The sequence below is a fragment of the Vanellus vanellus genome (genome assembly GCF_965231255.1).
Source record: "Vanellus vanellus genome assembly, chromosome: 8".
NCBI lineage: Eukaryota > Metazoa > Chordata > Aves > Charadriiformes > Charadriidae > Vanellus > Vanellus vanellus.
The window spans coordinates 28,378,371-28,397,607 of record NC_138913.1 but is presented as its reverse complement, the minus strand read 5'-3'; the positions used below and the strand labels follow the sequence as shown (position 1 = coordinate 28,397,607).

Below are 19,237 nucleotides of genomic sequence, written 5' to 3'. Positions count from 1 at the left end.
GTAAGGCATTCAGGGATGGGCGCAGATGCGTTTAGCAACTCAAAGTCAAGCAGCACCAAGGGCTGAGCGAGCACTTGAACGGACACTGGCCCACCAAGCCGGAGCCAGCCGTCCCAAGAGCCCAGCTCCTGCGCCACGCCACCGCCAGGGGAGCGGGTCCAGGGCCGTAAGATGACAAGGCTGTCTTTCAGGAGAACGTTTTCCAGAACAATGTCACTATGCATTTAAATCCTCCTCTTTGCTTTCTCCAGGCTGGGTTGCCAGCAAACCTCACGGAACGCCGCAGCCTGCCCTGAAATCACCATATGTCAAGCTTGGCAGTTACTCGTTTCATCCTCCAGAAGATGTGGAGCAGGAACTCAGCCACCCAGGGATGGGCGAAGGCTTTCCCAGAAACCCTACCCTCCCAATGCTCGCGAGGCTGCCCAGGAGGAGTAGCGCTCTCCACCTCGAGGTCCAGCTAAGTGGTGTGAGAAGGTCTGGGGTTGAACGAAGGATTGCTTAGGTTGGGGAAGGGGCAATCGTCACCATCCAGTGCTATTACCACCCAGGAGCACATGCCAAAGCAGGTGAAGGCTGAAGGTCAGGAGCCTGAGGACACTCTATTCCTTGTCACGCAGTTGGGTGGCTTTCGGCACAAGCTGGGCATAGCACCGCACACCACTGGACTTCTTGGGTGGAGAGCAGCTGGCTTGGACAACCATCTCACCAGCCAAACGAGCGAGGAGGATCCCCAAACCCATCATAAATCCCAGCAAGAGCACAGTGCCTTAAGGGATGGCAAGGATAAACCAAATATCGGGGAGCAACATCAACAGCTTTGTACTTTCCGCTACTTTTCTGAAGCTCATTTCTTGGTCAACAGCCACGTACCAGTGTTGGCTGCACATGTTGTCCTCCAGTCAGGATGAATGGAAGCAAGTGAGCTCACCCAAGGACACTCTGCCCTCTTGGGAAGAGGGGCCTTGATCTTCATCATGCGATGAGAAAGCAAGGAACCCCAAAAAGGGCAGGGGGAAAAGCAAGCAGGGTTTGAGATTTCACAGACAAGGGCTCCATGGAAGCCTAACGAGTTCAATGGAACCGGGCTCCTAATCAACTGGGATTCCCTTGAAATGATAGCCTCTAAATACAGAATTAGTCAACTGAGAAGACAGAGCAGCCATAAACATCCATTAGCATCCGCAATTACAAGGGCTAGGATAGATGAGAAGGATGCGCAGTCTTCACGCCTGGGTACACACGAGAGATTCGCCCCTGGGATTGCAGGGGGATCTCCCCGGCAGCATGCTCACACGTGTCTTACGGCTGCACCGTGCCCGGCTACAAAGCCAACCTTCGAGGCCACCAGCGCGGAGGCAACGCTGGGTCAGGTGCCATAAGCTCTGCTGAACTAATGCACCAGACCTGTCCCCCCTTTCCTTCCCCGCTGGATTTATTCTGCCTTATTATGGGATAGCACCGCCTATGAGGAAAGCTCTAAAAATCAAAACATTTATCCTGCATTTCCCTACACGCCATCACTTCTTTAGATATTCAGGATGAGTCACTGTCTTGGACCGTGTTCTCCAGAAAAGCTTCGAGCTCGCTACAGAAACACGCGTCTCATAGAGCCCTAAATCTCAAATGCCAGCCGTTGCTGTCAGAGAGCCCTCGCTACGAGAGATGCACCTGGCATCGTCCGGCTCCTATTTACTAGATCTTATTTTAAAATGTCAAAGGGATGCTGCATGAGCTATGAACACGACAGACTGCTCAGGCGGCGAGCGAGCGCCGTCGGGACTCAAGGTTAGCGTACGGCATCCCTTCGTCCGTACGCACCTCCTCCCAACGTAGTCACCGTCTTTCCCCCAAACACCAAAATTGGGGGGGGGGGAAGCCTCCCTTTTCACCATGACAAAACCCCCAGCTGCCAACAGCCAAAGCCAGACAGCTCGGTCGAGCCGGAAACTAACTCCCCCCACCACCAAAATTAGAGGCTTGCAAAGAAAAAAACCCATCTCTGGACAAGCGAGCGTGGGGTGAGCTTGCCAGTACAGCTCTGGCGCAGAACAACCCCGGCCAGATTGATCCCAAACTTTTTAACACAGCATCCAACACGTATTGAAGCCTTCGGAGGCCGGCTAATTATTTTCAGGTGTAAATAAGAACCCAACAACAGCATTGCGGGTCTGAGGCTGTATCCTGAAGACCACGCGCTGGGTGTCTCAGGGGAGGGAGAGGGGCAACGCACAGGGATGCTCTGGCTGCTGCTGGAGATGTCGAGCTCAGCCCCGGCCACCGGAGCATCAGCCGTCGAGGGGAGGAGGTGGAAATATTGAACCTCAAACAGAAGAAACTGCAAAAGCTCGTCGGCAAGCGGCTCCCCGCACCGCCTCCCCTCCCCACGCCGGCCGCTGTGCCGAGCATCGTCTCTCCGTTTTTTTTTTTTTTGCACCATATGGAGTCAGCTCGCGAGTGCAAATGAGGCAAAGAGCGTGAGAGGCAAAGGGAAATAAATCTGCGCCTCTGTGGCAGCACGCGGGGCTGCCAGCAGCGTGGGGAAACCTCCATCGGGACGCGGCCGGGATGGGGAAAGGCTCTGCCTGCATCCCTGGGGGATGACTCGGCGGAGAGCCCCGGTGCCTGCCCTGCCCTCCCCGCCGTAAGGCTGCAGGCGTGGGAAAGGGCGGAAAGGAGGGAAAAGGAAGGAAAGGGGATGTGACGAAGCCAACAGGTCCCTTGCAAAAGGCAGAGTGCCCCATGAGCAGACCCCACTGAGTTAGTTGTTTTGTTGGGTTTTTTTTTGTTTTTTGGTTGTTTTTTTTTTTTTTCCCCTCTGGCTCCACATCCCAATGCTGCTTCCTAAATTAGCGCCGCAAACCCATCCCTTGGCTCTCCCAGCTTTGCCCCGGAATTATATTTTTCTGGCTTTTTTTCTACACCGCTTTCAGATTTGGTCAAAACAGGCAACGGCCAGGATTTGTAACTATCCGGCATCCTCTCCCCGAAATTTTACTATCAATCTGAGCCATCTTTAGGTACGTATGCACATGACAGCTGCCTCACTGAGTAAATAAAACGTGTTAGCCAAGATTTCTAAACACCCATTCACGCAAGGTGCCATACACTGGCTCCAATGGGCCAGTGGGGCTGTGTTAAACCCGCACGTGCCGATGGCTACCAGTGACCACAGTCACCCCTTCGGAAGACGCTCTTCACGACGGGGTGCACAGCAGGGGCTTCAGGACCCCTCTTCGTAAGCTCTCGGTGCATCACCTGAAGCATGCCGGGAGCAGCGAGCTCCCCCAGCTCCTGCCTGCGCAGAAGCAGCTCCAGGTCCTCCATCGCTCCGTATCCAACCCCCCCACCACGATCCATCTTCTGGGAGAAGAGAGCAAAAACAAGCACCGCTCTAAGTTGACCTTAAATCGCAATGTTTTGCTCCGCTTTGCTTACGGTGAGCTTTTCCTGCAAGCTGCAGCGGCCGGTTGAGCCGCTGAGCGGCCACAGCTCCCCACCGGCCCCAGGAGGTGAGGAAGAGGAAGACGCTGGCAGGAGGCACGGCGTTGGCAGCCGGCCTGCCCAGCACACCCCTGCCTCCAGCCCCGGCGCCTGCGCGGGTTGCAAGCTGGGAAAAGGCTGGAGCATGAGGACAGCCATCTGCACGCCGGGAGCCGCGCCAAGGCGGGTTCGGGCGGATTGTTTTTCCTCGCCAGGACGGTCTCCTTCCCGAGCGCGCGGGTAGAGCTGACTTAACGCAGGGGTGAAACTCCAGCGTGGAGTTGCAGGGAGGTAAGCAAGGAGAAGTCTACCAGAGCCACCTCCAGCAGCTTGCCAGCCCGGGCACCGGCCGAGCCCCAGGAGGTGCCTACAGCCCACCACGGGCGAGGGGATGGTCCCGGTGTGACCGGCGCAGCTCCATTTCATGCAACGCCAGCTCTTCTCATTTTTAAAGTGGCACCGGTTGATGATAAAGCTCCCCCTAAGCTCATCTCCATACCCACCTCTTCTCCTGATGACACTGACCCATCCTCCCTGATTGTGGTTTCCTTACCGAAATAAATCACTTTAAGTGCACGTTGTGCTCTGGGTCTCATCACTGTTCATCATCTTCTGCGCAACGGCGCTGTCACATCCTCACAAACTCTGTCACCTGGGTGACACGGGAGCGATTTGGGAGGGCAGGCAGGTGGGAAGAAAGCGCCTGCAGCTCACCAGGGTACCAGGAGCTCCCACCCCTTCTCCTCCACAGCTTTCGGATGGTGGGCTCGCACCTTGAGCCCCACACACACCCCCTATGGCACCAAAACTCAGGAAGAACAAAAGCAAGAAGGTGCAACACACGTGCAAGATGGGCTCGTTGCACACAAGCACCCAGAAGATGGAAGACTGCAGGTACGCTGGAAGATACACTTTGATGGCCAAGAGGGTCTTCCTTCAGCGAGATATGTCCCTGCAGGGAAACCTCCTCCAGAAGGGGTGGCAGAAACTCACTCTCCTCCCTAAATTTAAACAGCTAAGGGAGGGGAGGAGGGAAGATCCAGACACGAGGGCAGCAAGATGGTCACCAAACCTTCTCCAGCCTGGATCCCAGGCAGCATCATGTTCAACTCCTCATCACAGACTGGCACTTCCAACTCCACAAGGTTACTCCAGAGTAATCCAGAACAGAAGACTGCGGTCGCACTTCACTCAGTACATTGAAAGCTCTGTGCCAAAGCCCCGCAAGGACCATTCAGGCAATAGCAACACAAAGGCATCATTCGCCTGTCACATAGCTTTTGAAAGCCAAACACTCAGAAAGCAAGAACGGGAGCAATTAAGGCTGCTGCTAATCTTGGAGTGTCCACAAAGACGAGTCTGTTGTTTTTATGGAGGAGGGAGTGTAAGTGCCACCATCCTCCAGATGGCCAGCAGCCCCTTGAGGGGCTGGACCTGCCTGGCGTGAAGAGCCAACCCAGCTGGCAAGGGAGGAGCTGCTCACCCGTCACCACGCAGCCAATGCCTGCATCACTCCGCATCACCACGGCTCCCTAGGAAAAAGAGCGGTTTCCCAACACAATATTTGGGAGGGTGCAAAGGTACAGGGTTTACCACCAAAGACAACAACTACGTACAACCTTGAGCGTGGCCAAGACGACATGCTGCTCACACGCCTTCCATAAGATTGACACTCATGCTTGTCTCTCCATCTCCCCCATCCCATCACAACTTCACAAGAAAATGCCTCTCCCTACCCCAGTGACCACAGCAGGAGGAGAAGACCCCCAGAGATGCAGGAGAAGACCCCCTGGAGATGCAGGGGGAGAAGACCCCCGGAGATACATGTGCACCAGGATATCCATCACTGTTGCGAAAGACAGCCCAGACGGTCCCACAGCCTTCGCTCAGCTCTCCCAGCATCCCACCCCTTCCCAAAAACCCAACCAACCCGCTGCAGCCCAACCTGGAGACCCCACATCCCCCTCCCCTGGCCCACGCACACGGTTTCGCATACGCCGGCACAGAGCAGGGGGGGGAAAGTCGCGTTGCAGAAATAACCCAGGCACACAAACAAAAGAGCACAAGCCATTAATCTGGGTGAACCGGAGGAAATGAAATCATTATGTCTGCAGCTACAACATCCCGAAGAACAAATTTCCTGCCTGGATAATAAATGGATTCTTTTGTTTCACGTTGGCCCCAGCCACGTGACTGCCTTGGCCTATTCCTCATCCAAAACATCTTGCTGTATAAATACCCAGACGGGCTAGAATTTCAGCTGCTAAAAATATGTTTTAATTATAATAATATATAATAATAATAATAACAAGCAGAAAAAAAAATTTAGTTCTACAGGCTCCCTTCGCCTCCTAAATAACCTCTGAAGGCATTCCAGCATGCAGGCAAGCATACAAAAAGTCCAAAAGTTGCCAATTACAGCTGAACAGCACAAACGCCACCTTTAAAAGAAAGACCGAGGCACCCGAACGGCAGCCCGGGGTTAAAGTCTGCAATAAATAACCCCTGCCAGAAAGAGAAACAATGGGTGCACCAGCATTTTAAGCACCAACAGCCCAGAAGTAGCTTAGAAGTATCTCCCAGCAGCGGGACGGGGACCAAAGCCACGTGGTACGCCAGGGATAGCTCCCGACCTCCAAACCTTGGGGCTGGGCAGGTTTTCTTCTGGTGGCTTTCTGATGCCTTGGATTTATCCGTTAGATGGATGGGGAATGCAAGTTCTGGCCTCCCCTGCCTCGGCGAGGGTATTTGTTGGCTGTAGGAGTGGCTCTGGGGGTCTCGAGGGACGCAGACCTCCAGGAGAGCTGTGCGAACAGTTGGTTTCAACCGTTCCTTTAATCTGCGACTCCACCAGATCACTCGGTTAAAGCCATTTTTGCATCTAACTAACATCTTTCGCCTCTGATTTCAGCTTCTTTTCCACTCGCCTTCCCAGCTTTGCAAACACATCGCAAACACTCCAACGAGTTTCAAAACAAGCCATGGTTTTGAATCCAAACATCAAAAGCGCCTCGGTGCAAAAAGGCTAAATTCTTTGGACGTTGAAGAGGGACCTCCATGAATGGAAACGAGCTCAGAAATCCCGTCCCCCCCCCGGAGCTGGCAGGCAGCGAGAGGCAGAAGTTTCGACCAAGCTCACTTGGAGTAAGGCAAGGGCGGAAGGTCTCCTTGACAAGACACCAGTCTGCTTCAGCCTTGGAAGTGGTTGAAGGTCCCCCAGTTGCCTCCCCCTTTTATTTGGTTTTGGGGAAAGTCTCTTGGGCACAAACCCACCTGCAGCTCCCCCCTCCTCGGGGAGGCAAACCCTGGGGGGGTTCCTTCCTCCCACGCACGAGTATCGCCCCAGGAGAGCTGGGGACAGCAAGGAGGCTTCTTCCAGAGGTTCCACCTCAGAAAAGTGCACTTTTCACCCCAACGCTGACCAATGGTGCATTGGAAAGGCCAAGATTTTTCACAGGATGGGAAATTTGTTTCTCTCCAAAGTATTAGTTCAGCAGAAAACGTTAAAAGGGGATGAACAAAAGCAACCCCCAAGCCAACCGTTCAAAGCTCTGCTCTCAGCCCACCACCCTGTGCTCAACCACAGCTCCTACCGACTTGGGGCTGTACTCGTTCTCCATCACCCAGAGCATCCCAGCACTTCTCTTCAACTTCAGATATAAGACGAAACCCTCATTTCGAAAGCCGGCTCGGTGCATCAGACCAGCAGAACTTCAATTTCATTTTCCTTTGTGGGTCATCTTTAATTTCAGTTATATTTTGGAGGCTGGGGAAAGTGTCCAAGCATAGCCGCTGCCTCATTTCAAGCGCTTATCGCTGCTGTTTCTTCAAGGAAGAGGAAGAAAAAAAAAAAAAAAAAAACACACACAAAAAACCTTGGAAACTAAATATTTACACACCCACGTTCACTAATCCCAGCAGATCCAAGGGTGGGAAGCCTATTTAAAAAAACATCCCTAATTACTTTCCCATTTTAAAAGGAATAATCCGGTGATTAGCTAAAACGCTTTACTTAAGTAATGACTTTTTTGTTGTTGTTGTTTTTGAAGAGAAATAATCTGCCAGCACGTGCACAGACAGGACAGGGGTTTGACAGGATTTATCAGGAACACCTTTCAGACCCTTTTTGCTGATGTATTCACAAAGCTTATTCTCTTATCAGACAGTAAGGTGGTTTTGGCTGGGGGGGGGGGGGGGGGGGGGAATCTAAATAATCCAGACCAGGGGATGTACGGAAGGATTTTCCAGGTTCCCACCTGCCACAGCAGAGCAAATAGCAGCTATTTGCTAATTAGCAACAGCCGCCGCATCGCTCAAGCAAAGGGCTGAAGTCTTCAGGATAGGTGAAAGTTTGATTATAAGACTCGCACGGCCGATCATTTAGAAAGATAAAACCGCGTTCGCTCTGCCGCAGCCAGCTATTAAAAGCTGAGAATGTTATTTCAGGTAATAAAGAGCAAGACCTGAGGACCAGCCTGGGAATTCAAATTTACAACTTGTATCAAATTCATATGCTGTAAAACTTCACCTAGTTTATAAGTTTCTCGCCAACTTCATAAAACATGTTTTATTATTATTGTTTTCCGACTCTCCTGCCTTAATAAAATTCCTCTCCCAGCCTGTGTGGGTGTTGCATTATAAACATTTGCACTTTGATTCATTCAAGACTGAAGAAAGCTTTCAAGGTAACCTATCAGGAATACTTTAAGCGTTTCAAAGGCATCCCAGTTTCCCCCCCGAACACCGCAAAGCTTTAAAGAAATAAAGAAAAACGCACCCTGCCGCAAAACCACCCTCCCAAAAAAAAAAAAAAAAAAAAAAAAAAAAAAATCAACCAGGTTGGTGACCCAAGTGATTGCGACAGGGAGCGACCAAGCAGCACACCAGCCCGGTGGGGTCCATGCCTGGCACGGGGTGAGAAAACACGGGGGTTATCACGGCACAGGGTAAGGCAGGGAGCCCCGGGATGCCGCCGAGTGGGTCCCACCAGTTGAAGGACCATTTTCTCACAAGTTAAAGGACCAGAGGGTGCGAAAAATAGGGTTTTCCCCATCCCCGGCACACAAAGGCAGAGATAGAGGGTGCCCTACGCAGCATCTTTCTCAAAGCAGCCCATTTTCTCCGGCCTCGGCCAAAGCCTATTGAAGTTAATGAGCATCTCTTTATAGCCTTGGGTGGGCTTTCGAGCGAGCCCTTTGGCGCGGCGGGCTCCCGCGTGCGCGCGGCGGTGCCAGCCATTTCAGTAATGACCCACGCGCGGCCCGAGGAGGGATAATAAACGTCAGTTTTTAGAGAGATACTGAACACAACTCGCTCGGGACCTCACAGCTGCTGCCAGCCTGCATCCACCTCCTCTCCTCCGCAAAGCGGGCATCCGTGGGTCAGGGGGACATCGCCCGCCGACGGCCAGAGCTCGGGGGGACCCTACCCCAAGACGGGCCCAAAGAGAAAGGAATCTGTGCCTTTAATTCCTGCACAGTTGATGCTTTCCTCGGTTTTGCTGAGAAAGAGTAAGGCCACCTGGTGCGACGCACGTGGCTCACGTCCCTCCCCCAGGAAACGCGGCATGGAGCTGATCCTCCTAAAATTTTATTTTACCAGAAGTTACCACTTTACAGCTTCATATCTGGTCCCAGCGACATCGTTATATGTGACCTCACAGTACCTCTGTCAAGAGCCTGACAAGCTCAAGCAACTTCGATCCCCACCAGTGATTCCAAAGCGCAGCCAGCAAAGGCCACACATCTCCAGGGGGTTCACCCACTCGTGTGAAGCTTCTGGCCAGCTTCAGCCAAACCCCATGGGCTGGGGAGCAGCTCTGCACATCTCAGGCTCGCCCGCAGTCAGGTCGTGCCCATAATTTCCAGCAGTTGATGAAGGATGCAGAGACCCAACATCGCTGCTTTAAAAATAACTGGGAGAAGCGTAGGGATGGAGCAGGCACATGGTGAGGGCATCTCCGTGCTTCTACGCACCATGGGCAAACAGGACCTATGGAGCAACCTCGCTGGCATCACGGGTACACTACGCAAGGCAAAGGTCCTGAACTAGTCAAAAACATTGTGAGTACTTCTGACAGTAGACCAGTAATCTTGAAAAGCCAAATTTTGTTCTTTTCAAACACATTTGTTTCAAATGAGAAGCAGAGCTGATGCCTCATGGAGCACGCTGAGAGCAACCTGCTCCTGCTCTGTCCCTACGTGTCCATCTCATTCCTCAGGCATTTGTGGCCAGCAGGGTGAGGGAGGGGATTCCACCCCTCTGCTCCACTCTGGTGAGACCCCCTCGCAGTGCTGCCTCCAGCTCAGGGGGTCCCAACAGCAGGAGGACATGGACCTGTTGGAGCGGGGCCAGAAGAGGCCCCGGAGATGCTGCGAGGGCTGGAGCCCCTCTGCTGGGAGGACAGGCTGGGAGAGTTGGGGGCGTTCAGCCTGGACAAGAGAAGGTTCCAGGGAGACCTCAGAGCCCCTTTCAGTCCCTAAAGGGGTACAGGAGAGCTGGGGAGGGACTCTTGATCAGGGAGGGGAGCGATGGGATGAGGGGGAATGGTTTTAAACCGGAAGAGGGGAGATTTAGAGAAAAATTTTCTCTAAATTTTTCCACTCTGAGGGTGGTGAGCCCCTGGCACAGGTTGCCCAGAGAACCTGTGGCTGCCCCATCCTTGGAGGTGTTCAAGGCCAGGTTGGACGGGGTTTGGAGCAACCTGGGCTGGGGGGAGGTGGCCCTGCCCAGGGCAGGGGGGCGTGGAAAGAGATGATCTTCAAGGTCCCTTTGAACCCAAACCATTCCATGATTCTATGAAATATGAAGCTACAGGTGTTGGGTAAAAAAAAAAAAAAAAAAAAAACCCACACTACACTAAAATTAAAGTGCCCAGCCACCCACCAAGGCCAGCCCCCAGCTCCTTCTTCAGACCCTCCAGCACATCAGGCTGTCCCCTCCCCGTTCCCCCTGGCCAGCGGGCAGAGGGATGCCCAGCGGGACCGGAGCAGACCCCCGCAGCCTTCGCCTCCCGAGGACAGCATTTCCTTTCCAGCTCCTCTGCTGGGCTCCCGGTTTTCCCAGGGAAGATGTAATTCACACCCCTTCGCCTCTTCCGCGGCGATTTAATGTCTTGAGCAAAAAAGCAATTATCCTCATATCAACAGGACCCTAGCGAGGACGATAATGAGTCGGCTCCGACCCCGCGGCTAAGGAAGCAGCTAAAGCAAGTGGAGGCCTCTGGTAATCAAAGGTCCCTTCCCGGCCCCTGATTGTGGAAAAAAAAAAAAAAGGAAATAAAAAACCTCCATAAAAACTTCAAACCATTGCCGCTCCCCACTCCGTCCCTCCACTCACAGCGTAGGTTTTAGCACCGGGAGAAATGGGACCAACACCGGCCCCGGGTCCCTCCTGCTTTGCCACCCCGGCTTCACCCTGTTCACCCGCAGCATCCCACGGCAGGATTGACCTCGTGCTCAAAACCAGACACAGCAGCCCTGTTTTCCCAGGTTTTGGGGATCGAGGAGAAGCATCCCCCCCATCTGGAGTCGAGCCCAGGAGGTGACCTGCCATGTCCCAGGACTGGCACGCAGAGCTGGGGAAAAAAAAAAACAACCACCCAATGTTGTCCCCATGGTCTGCCCTGCACATGGGAAGAAAATTGGAAGAAATATGGACACATCACAGGTCATGCGCTTTGCGGGATGGGACCGGCTCCTCCGGGGATGGCAGAGCCAGCGGAGAGCATCCAGTGATTCCAAACACCCGGGGCAATGGGCTGAGCTGCCCTTCCCCTCAAAAAAAAAAAAAAAACACCCAAAAAAACCCACACCACATATATAGCCAGGCAAAGCCACCAAAACCCAGCCACGTTCAACGCAATCCAAGGAGTTGGTTTGGTTGGGTCTGAATAATCTGAAGTTTGGTGCCCAGTTGCTGCTGGGATGCGGCACACAGGGTACCAGCGCATCGGAGAGGCGCACAGGGTGCGAGAAGGACTTTTGGGAGAAGATATCATGAAACAATCATCTAAAGTCACGACAAAGCCTCCATCCGGGATGGGAGGAAAGAGCCTAAAAACGAGGATTTCCACAGCCTTTTACCTATTCCCAGCCACCACTTTCACTCACTGCATAACAAACCAAAGCTTAATCAGCTCCGAACACCGGTAACGCTGCCTGGGTGCCTCCCCAGACATTAAACGCTTTTCTCACTACACTAACAAGCGCGTACCTGAGGCTTTACTAACCCCTAATTATTTGGCACGGCTATTTCCAAATTAAATAAAAAATAAAAAAATAAATACAATACTGTAAAAAACCAAAACGAACTTAATATTGTATTTCTGTGCCTCATCTGCAAAGCCCTTGAAAGGATTCCACCTGCTTATTAAGGGGAACTACTTAGAAGAGCAAACAAGCAAATTAACGTTCATTAACTAAAACCACTCCTAACCCTCTCCTCTTCCAGGCGAGCCACTCACCATCGCCTTCCACCCGCCCCAAAAGTGGAGATGTCCACCCTGGGGATGCTCTGGGGGCTGCAGGGACCGGCTGCTCTCAGGCTCCTCTCCTCCCCCTGGGAGCATCCCACCCAAACCGGGAGCATCCCACCCAAACCAGGTTTAGGTTGGGAGAGGCGAGGCCGAAGGAAAGTGGTCTTCCTCGGCTGGGGCTCGGCGCAGAGCCCCCTTCCCCTTTGAACTGTCGCCTCTGTGATTTTTCACCGCAGGGCTCCCAGCAGGAACTTATTAAAGCCAGACCAAAGCGCGTATGCTTTAATCGTAATTAGGTCACCCTGGGTTGTGGGCTTAGCAGGCAAAACTATAATTATTTAGAAACATCAAGTTTAAATGCCAAAGAGTCTTAATGGAGCTGAGCTAATTAACCAATTTCAACCGAGTAACTGATTAGCTTAGAAAAAAAAAAAAAAAGAAAAAGAAAAATCAATGATCATAGACAACAACATTTTCTTTTAACAGGTTGTTTTCTTGCAGCAATTCTCAATTGCACAAAAGGAGACCAACAACCCCCGCTAACCAAATATTATTGTAATTAAATATTCAACAGAAAGCCTCTTCAATTATTCAAAAGACTGATAACACTTGTTTATTACTGGGGTGGTGGGAGAGGTTTCCAGAAGCAGGGATTTTGCACATCATCGGGCTTCGGTCGCGGATGCAAAGCCACACGGGTGGACGGGTCGCGGCATCGGCACACGGTGCCGGCACGGCTCCGGCCACAGCTCCCATCCCTCCTTGCAGAAACCAAACTTGGGGGGCGGGGGGAGACGGGAGACGAATGCTTTCCAGCCCAGACATAAGAAAACAGACCATATGGTCCACACGCTTTCTGGATTTTTGTTATTAGACCAAAAATTTAGGGGACTAATGGCCGGTTTCCAGGTTTCACACCATTTTCCAATGGTAGCGTTATTCCCCCAGCAGAGAACCGGGGAGGAAAAGCAGACCCCGGTGAATCATTATAATTCACTAAGCGGCATTACCATAGGAAATTACAAATTAGCTTTTCAGCAAAGGATAGGGGGATATTTAGATTAGCTATAGAGAAACTACAGAACCTTTCAGGCCATTTATCAAAGCTCTCGTAGCTCCAACTTCCAGGGAAATGAAACAATAATAAATATTGAGCAGGGAAAGTTCATCTCCGCTGAACGCACTTTAATAATTCAAAAGTTATGAGAAATAAATAAATAAAAGCACAGACCCTTCAGCTCCTACAAACACACGTCCCGTTTTTTTTTTTTTCCCCCCCCTCACCGTTTCTCAAGATTGTGTGGAAAAGGAATGGTGACCAAAAAAAAAAAAAAAAAAAAGAAGAAAAATCAGCTGTGGCTGGGAACAGCTGTATTTAGAGTGCAGGAGGGAGCCCATCCACATGTGCCACTTATCTGGAAGGCTGTAGGGCTGATTCGGGCAAGAGTTTGTTCTCGCTGTCCCCAGGGGAAGGGTTGTGTTGCCTCTACCGTCTGCTGGGGGGGGTCTGCACCAGCCCCGTGCCCGCTCCCTCCCCAGCAGCCTCTCCAGCCGCTCACTTTTGGCAAAGACTGTGTTTTCAGCCCCTAAAAGCCGGGCTGCGCCACAACCACCTTGGTGTCCCGTGGCCACCCAAGGTGCCAGCTCTCCCCTGACACCGCTCCATCCTTCTCTGCGTGTCGCTGCTCCCGCACCAAGCTCCGCCGAGAGGGAAAGCGGGCAGAGATGCCCAGGGCTCAGCCGGCAGAATTCACACACGGACCACAGTTCACGTTCGTTTGCTGTTCCCACCACCCAGCGCCACTTGGCACGGTGCTCTCTGTCACCGGCGGACCCGAATTCCCACCACACGGGGTTATCTGCACCGCTTCCGTCACCCCGGCTCCGGCGTCCTCCATCAGCGACGCGCACTCCGGCTCCCTAACATCACACCACTGGGGCTACACCTTTCCAAACTGCCACCCAGCAAACAACCAACTATTCATGCTGGATAGCTCGAGCATTTGCAGGAAGGGAACAAGGGCAAATTGGAACGCGCTTCCAAATTCTAATGAATATTTGGGGGAAACATTCCCTCCCCCACCTATTTACCCGTACAAGTGTGGGGCTCCTGCGCAAAGCCATTTCATGGCAAAGTACCATGACCTCATATCCAAAGTGGGGGGGGGGGGGGGGGGAGGTCTCCTCCAGCTGGCTGGATCTCCAACGGAGCGGTGCAGCACTCCACGAGCCTCAGCACCTCTTCCATCAGCTTCATCCCACAGCGCTCCCGCTGCCCCAGGGACCGGCATCTCCAGGACTTTGCTGACCTGATTAGCATCGAGTTACCTCTTGCCCGAGGTACTGTTTTCCCCTCTTTTCACCGAATCCAAGTATTTCTTTAGCTTGCAGAACCCATCTCTGCTAGAAACATCTATTATTCAGCAGCGTGGCCTGGATCCAGAGCCAGATGAACACATTGGGGCGACTGCCTCAGCAAACATCAATAATTTCTTCTGATTTTTAAGGCCAGTGGAAGCTTTTTAACCCTGCCCTGCTGTGTCAGGAGCTGCACATGGGATGGGCGAGTGGCCACCTTGTAAACCCCCCCTGGCAGCTCATGCCACAGCAGACAGGGCCACTAAGTACACAGGAGCACAGGGCGGCAACCCAATTTTCACGCAGAGACGGTGAGCAGAAAGAGCAGGAGAGTAAATATATTTATCACAGATCCCCACCTTCTCCGCGCCTGCCTCTCACGGAGCTCCTCCAGGGCCCTTATTTGCATTAACTGCTCCAAGACCATCTTCAGCGTCAAATAAATACTAATAACGACAGCCCAACAGGCAGGCTTTCCATTTTCAGCGCTGCTTTTCTGATCTCTCCATCATCGCCGCCGCTCGTTTTCAACTCTAATAGGCTTCCAGAGCCGAGCCACCAGAGCACTGTAAGTTATTTCAACTTTTGGCTGCGCTACACTCAGGGAAAGTGAAAGTCAAAGCTTTAATTAAGGCGAAAAATAAATCAAGACCTTAAGGAAGGAGACCAACGTGAAATTCAGATGCAGGTGAAGTCGCCTGTCGTGAGACAGGCTCAAGCTGGACGGCCACCGGTTCCAGGACAGCCATACCATGGCTATCTCTGCCACAAGTTGAGCCGCATTTACACATCCCAGGGACAAAAATCGCCCTTTTCAGGTTTTCCAGCACTTTGTCCCACTGCGTGGCGTGAGCCACCGAGGTCACCTGCAGCTTTGGACCTTCAGACCTTTCCTTCACCTCCATCTCCAAGCCCGAAGCACGAGGGAAACGGGAAGGGAGGAGGAAGAAGACTGAGGCAAGGCATAATGAGTCAGTGATACCAGCAATTAGTCAAAAAAAAAAAAAAAAAAAAGAAAAAAAAAAAAAAGCAACACAGGCATCTGCAGTCTCAGGGCCCTTTTCCATGACTTGACAAAACGCTTTCCCTTCAGGCTGACAAGATCTGGGCTCACTCATCACACCAAGAATGAGGTTTTTCCCCTTAGGCTTCTTTTTTTTCCCCCCTCAAATAGTTTGTGCTAAAAAAAAAAGTGAAAGTACAGGGATGGCTGGATAGCACTCACACATTTCTGTGCAGGATACTACCATTTGTAAATTCCCTCTTGGAAGCCTTATTTCCAGCTTCTCCTTGAAAACCGCCCTGCTCCGCGGTGAAGCCGCTGGGCCAAAGGTTGGAAGCCCACGCGGTGACAACGGGAAGGGCAGCACGGCAGCGGCCACCGCCAGCTCTCAGCCCGCTCGGCACAGGCACCGTTCCGGCGCCCGGGGAAAACGGAGGAAGCCTGAAGGATGCCTGCAACAGATGTGCGTATCCCGAGCCAAAACGGGAGGAGAGAGGGCGCCCGGGGGCGGGCAGCGTGCGAGGAGCAGGAGCCAGGGATGTGGCTCTGGAAGCAAAACCCCCATCATCCCCGGTCCTCTCCCGGGCTGCGGTTCCGAAGGCCAAGCGAGAGGATAAGCACGGGAAGCAAAACTAAGCCGGATCCGCCAGCCCCAAGCAGAGCTCTCCACCTCCCTCCCTGCACTTTGCTTATCGTGATGCTGGCAAGCACGGAGAGAAAAAACTGATTTATTTTTTTAAAAGAGCAGGCGTGAGGCAGGGAGATGACGGATAGGTAAGCAGGTAGGCAGAGAATAAAACATATATGGAGGAGCTGCGCCAAAACGGACATCAGCCCCATCTGACCTACCAACACCTCAAACTCCAACAGCTCCCAAGTTAAAACATACAATGTCGGCCCATTACCACCCTCTCTGTATGCTAAATGCGATTATATTTGGTTCAGCTAACACGAGAGAGAGCACACGAGCGGCTCCTGAGTGACTGCAGGGTGTGGGAGAGATGGAGTATTTGTTCCCGTCATCTTCTCGTGTCCCTCTTCCTCTTCGCAGGCCACGAAAAAAATTAAAAAAAAAAAAAAAAAAAAAAAACAAAAACCAACACACAGCTATAAATATCCAGGCGTCCGGCAGAAAGCAGTCAGTCAAGCCACAGGATTCAGTAAAAATCAAGTAGCCATAAGAAAACTCGGATAAGCGACTCTACGGTCCCCAGGTTCGCATGCTGCGGGCAATGAGTTAGCAAGGTTTTACGGAGGATAAAGAGCGACGTTTGCAAACAGCCCCAACCCTCACCTCCTGCATCATCCTCCCCCCCAACCGGCTCCAGACCCCCAAACCTCTTCCCCCCCCTCCCCCGCCATCATGAAAAGACTTCTTTTTGTCTCGCCGGCTGATTTGGGATGCAGGGAGCCATCCCTCTGGCAGCTGCTTCTGCAGCCCGTGGCAGAGCCGGGCTCCAGCCGTGGCTTCGCCTCGCTGCCGGAGAGGGCTGCCGGCAAAACCAGTCTCGCGGCCGCTCCAGGGGGAAAGGCAGACCCTGGGGTAGGTCAGGCTCTAGGAGATGCTTCAGCTTGTTTAGAGAGAAACCCAATGTTTTAATCTAGCAAGTTCAAGCCCTGCACCAGGAGGATCCATAAGATTTAAATAAGCTCCATAAAAAGGTGTTTTCTTTATATGACTCCGCCAGGAGACTCTCACCTTAACTCCAAATCGGATTCGAATTGCCCTGCCTCAGAAATTCCCCCTCAAATCCGAGATCTCTCCCAGGATACTACTTTACCATCACAAGCCATTTCCTCAGCGGAGTAGAAATAACACTGCTCTTCAACAGGTTCGGTCCCGGGCAGGGACGCCGGCCCCTGCCACCCCAGCAAGCTGGGGAAGACCCCGTGGGACACGACACCCCGGAGCGCTCTCAGGCAGGGACCAAGCCGAGGTCTCGCAGCCAGCCGCGATTTTCGGCGCCGCCTCAAGCAAGCCGAGGCGGCGAACGGCAGCAGGCAATGCACCGCTAACAGGTCTGACGTCCTCACGTGGGGCTTCGCCACCGAGCAAACGCGCGCCCCTTCGCAGCACGCTTCGGCGAGGCATCAGCGTTGCCATCCCAAGGCGTTCTCTGCGGAGGTGCAACGGGGGAGGAAGCCCGAGAAAATAAGGAAAGCAAGCAGACACCCGGGTCAGCCAAAAGCCGCCGCCGCAGCGAGTGGGCCTGCCCACCACAATCACGAGCGGAGACCAACCGCAGCCAACTCCGCTCCCACCCCATCGCAGCAGCGTTTCGGCTCGCCATCCGGCTCCGCGCTGCCGGGAGCTGAGCCACCGGTCTCCGGTAGCTTCCAGTTCAGCTGCCGCCGTGCTCACATCAGCTGAATCCCCCTCCCAAGGAGGGGCCAAAGCCCCACACCGGCCGGCAGCTCAGTCCGCCCACGACACCCTGTGCATCGTTTCTCCGCAACCACGCGTTTCTCGCCGCCAACCGGCGCCGCGTCCCCCGCTCACAGCCACCGCTCGAGCGCTGGGCAACCCCTGCCACCAGCCCTTTTCGCCGGTGTCATACCGGGGGGGGGGGGGGGGGAAGGCAGGGGCAAAATAAAGGAGGGGGGGAGTAAATAATATAAGCAATACTTCTGAAAGCTGTGACGACCGGAGAGCATAGAGGCATCACCGACGCGAGCCGGGGGTGACCTGGTGTCCTGCCAGGCCCCGCAGGATGGGTTTGGGCTGAGGGCACCGTCCCGGTGCACAGCGAGCCCCACGACCGGGCGGGTGACGGGGGAAAAGGCTTCGGCCCAGGAAGGGGACGAAGGGATGGCCACCCATCTGCCCCGTAGCCCCACCAGCGAGCCAAGCACCTCCTGGCCCAGTCCAACCCAAGGGAAGGAGACACCCCTCCCTCATGCTCCACACCTCCATCCTTCTCTTCCACAAAGCTCCTCTGAGCTCCCACAGGTGACAGGAGGCACGGGAGGAGGAGGATGGCCAGGGGCAGTCCTCCACAAGGAGCCCTACTGGGGAGGGGACCCTGGAGGTGTCCCCCAACTCAACCCCGGGCAGGGGACAGAGGGGACCCTGGAGGTGTCCCCCACCACAACCCCGGGCAGGGGACACAGAGGGGACCCAGAGGAGCCGCCCGTCCCACGAAGACCCGGACGGCTTCCCCCGAGAGCTGGAACCCCCCCCCCCCCCTTCCTGAGGCCACCCACGGCCCGTGGGCGAGCCCCGGGGCTGCCAGCACCACCCGCGGGCCGGTTCCCGCGGGCTGCGTGAGGAGGGCCGGCGCCAAGGGGAGCTCCGCGCCCTCCCCCCCTTTCCCCCCTCTCCGAAGCGGCCGTGTCGGTCCGCAGCCCCCGCGGGAACCGGTTCCCCGGCTGCGGACGCCGCTGCCGGCCCACGCGTGCCGCGGTGGGCGGCAGGGACCGGCGGCTCGGCATCCCACCGTCCCCGTCCCGGTCTCGCCTCACCTTCCACGGCGGCCGCGGCGGCGGCCAGGCAGAGCAGCACCACCAGATCCGCAGCCATCGCCTCCCCGGGCCCCGCGCGTCGCTGCTCCGCAGGCTTCAGCCGCTACCGGCGGGCGGCCGTGAGCGGGCATGGGGGTGCGTCCGCGGGCCGGGGCGGGCCGGGGCAGGGCGGGCCGGGGGCCGGGGACCGGTGCCGGTACGGCGGGACGGGCCGAGCCGGGACCGCGCCGCCTCCCCGCGCCGCCCGGGTCACATCGCCGCCGCGAGTGGGGCGCGCGGCCACGCCGCCGCCGGCCCCCGCCGCCGCCCGGCCACGCCCCCTGCCGCCGCCCCGCCAATCCCCGCCGCGCCTCCCCCGCCTCCGCCCCGCCCCCCCCCGCCCCGCCGCGCGCTGCCGTCCGAAGGGGGACGGCGCCCCCTGGCGGCCCGCTGCTGCCCGCCGCCCCCCCCCCCCC

The 19,237-nt window shown here is 54.7% G+C and overlaps 1 protein-coding gene across 2 annotated transcripts in view; it reads right to left on the bottom strand.

The window, feature by feature from the left end:
• Window positions 1-18,946, bottom strand: part of EPHB1 (EPH receptor B1) — a 77,166-nt gene extending 58,220 nt beyond the window's left edge. For both annotated transcript variants that reach the window (XM_082486857.1, XM_082486856.1), the window contains exon 1: window positions 18,783-18,946. In XM_082486857.1, coding sequence (XP_082342983.1) covers window positions 18,783-18,840 — 58 coding nt within the window. In that variant the 5' untranslated portion in view covers window positions 18,841-18,946. The remainder of the gene's footprint in view (window positions 1-18,782) is intronic.
• Window positions 18,947-19,237: the final 291 nt, after the last annotated feature.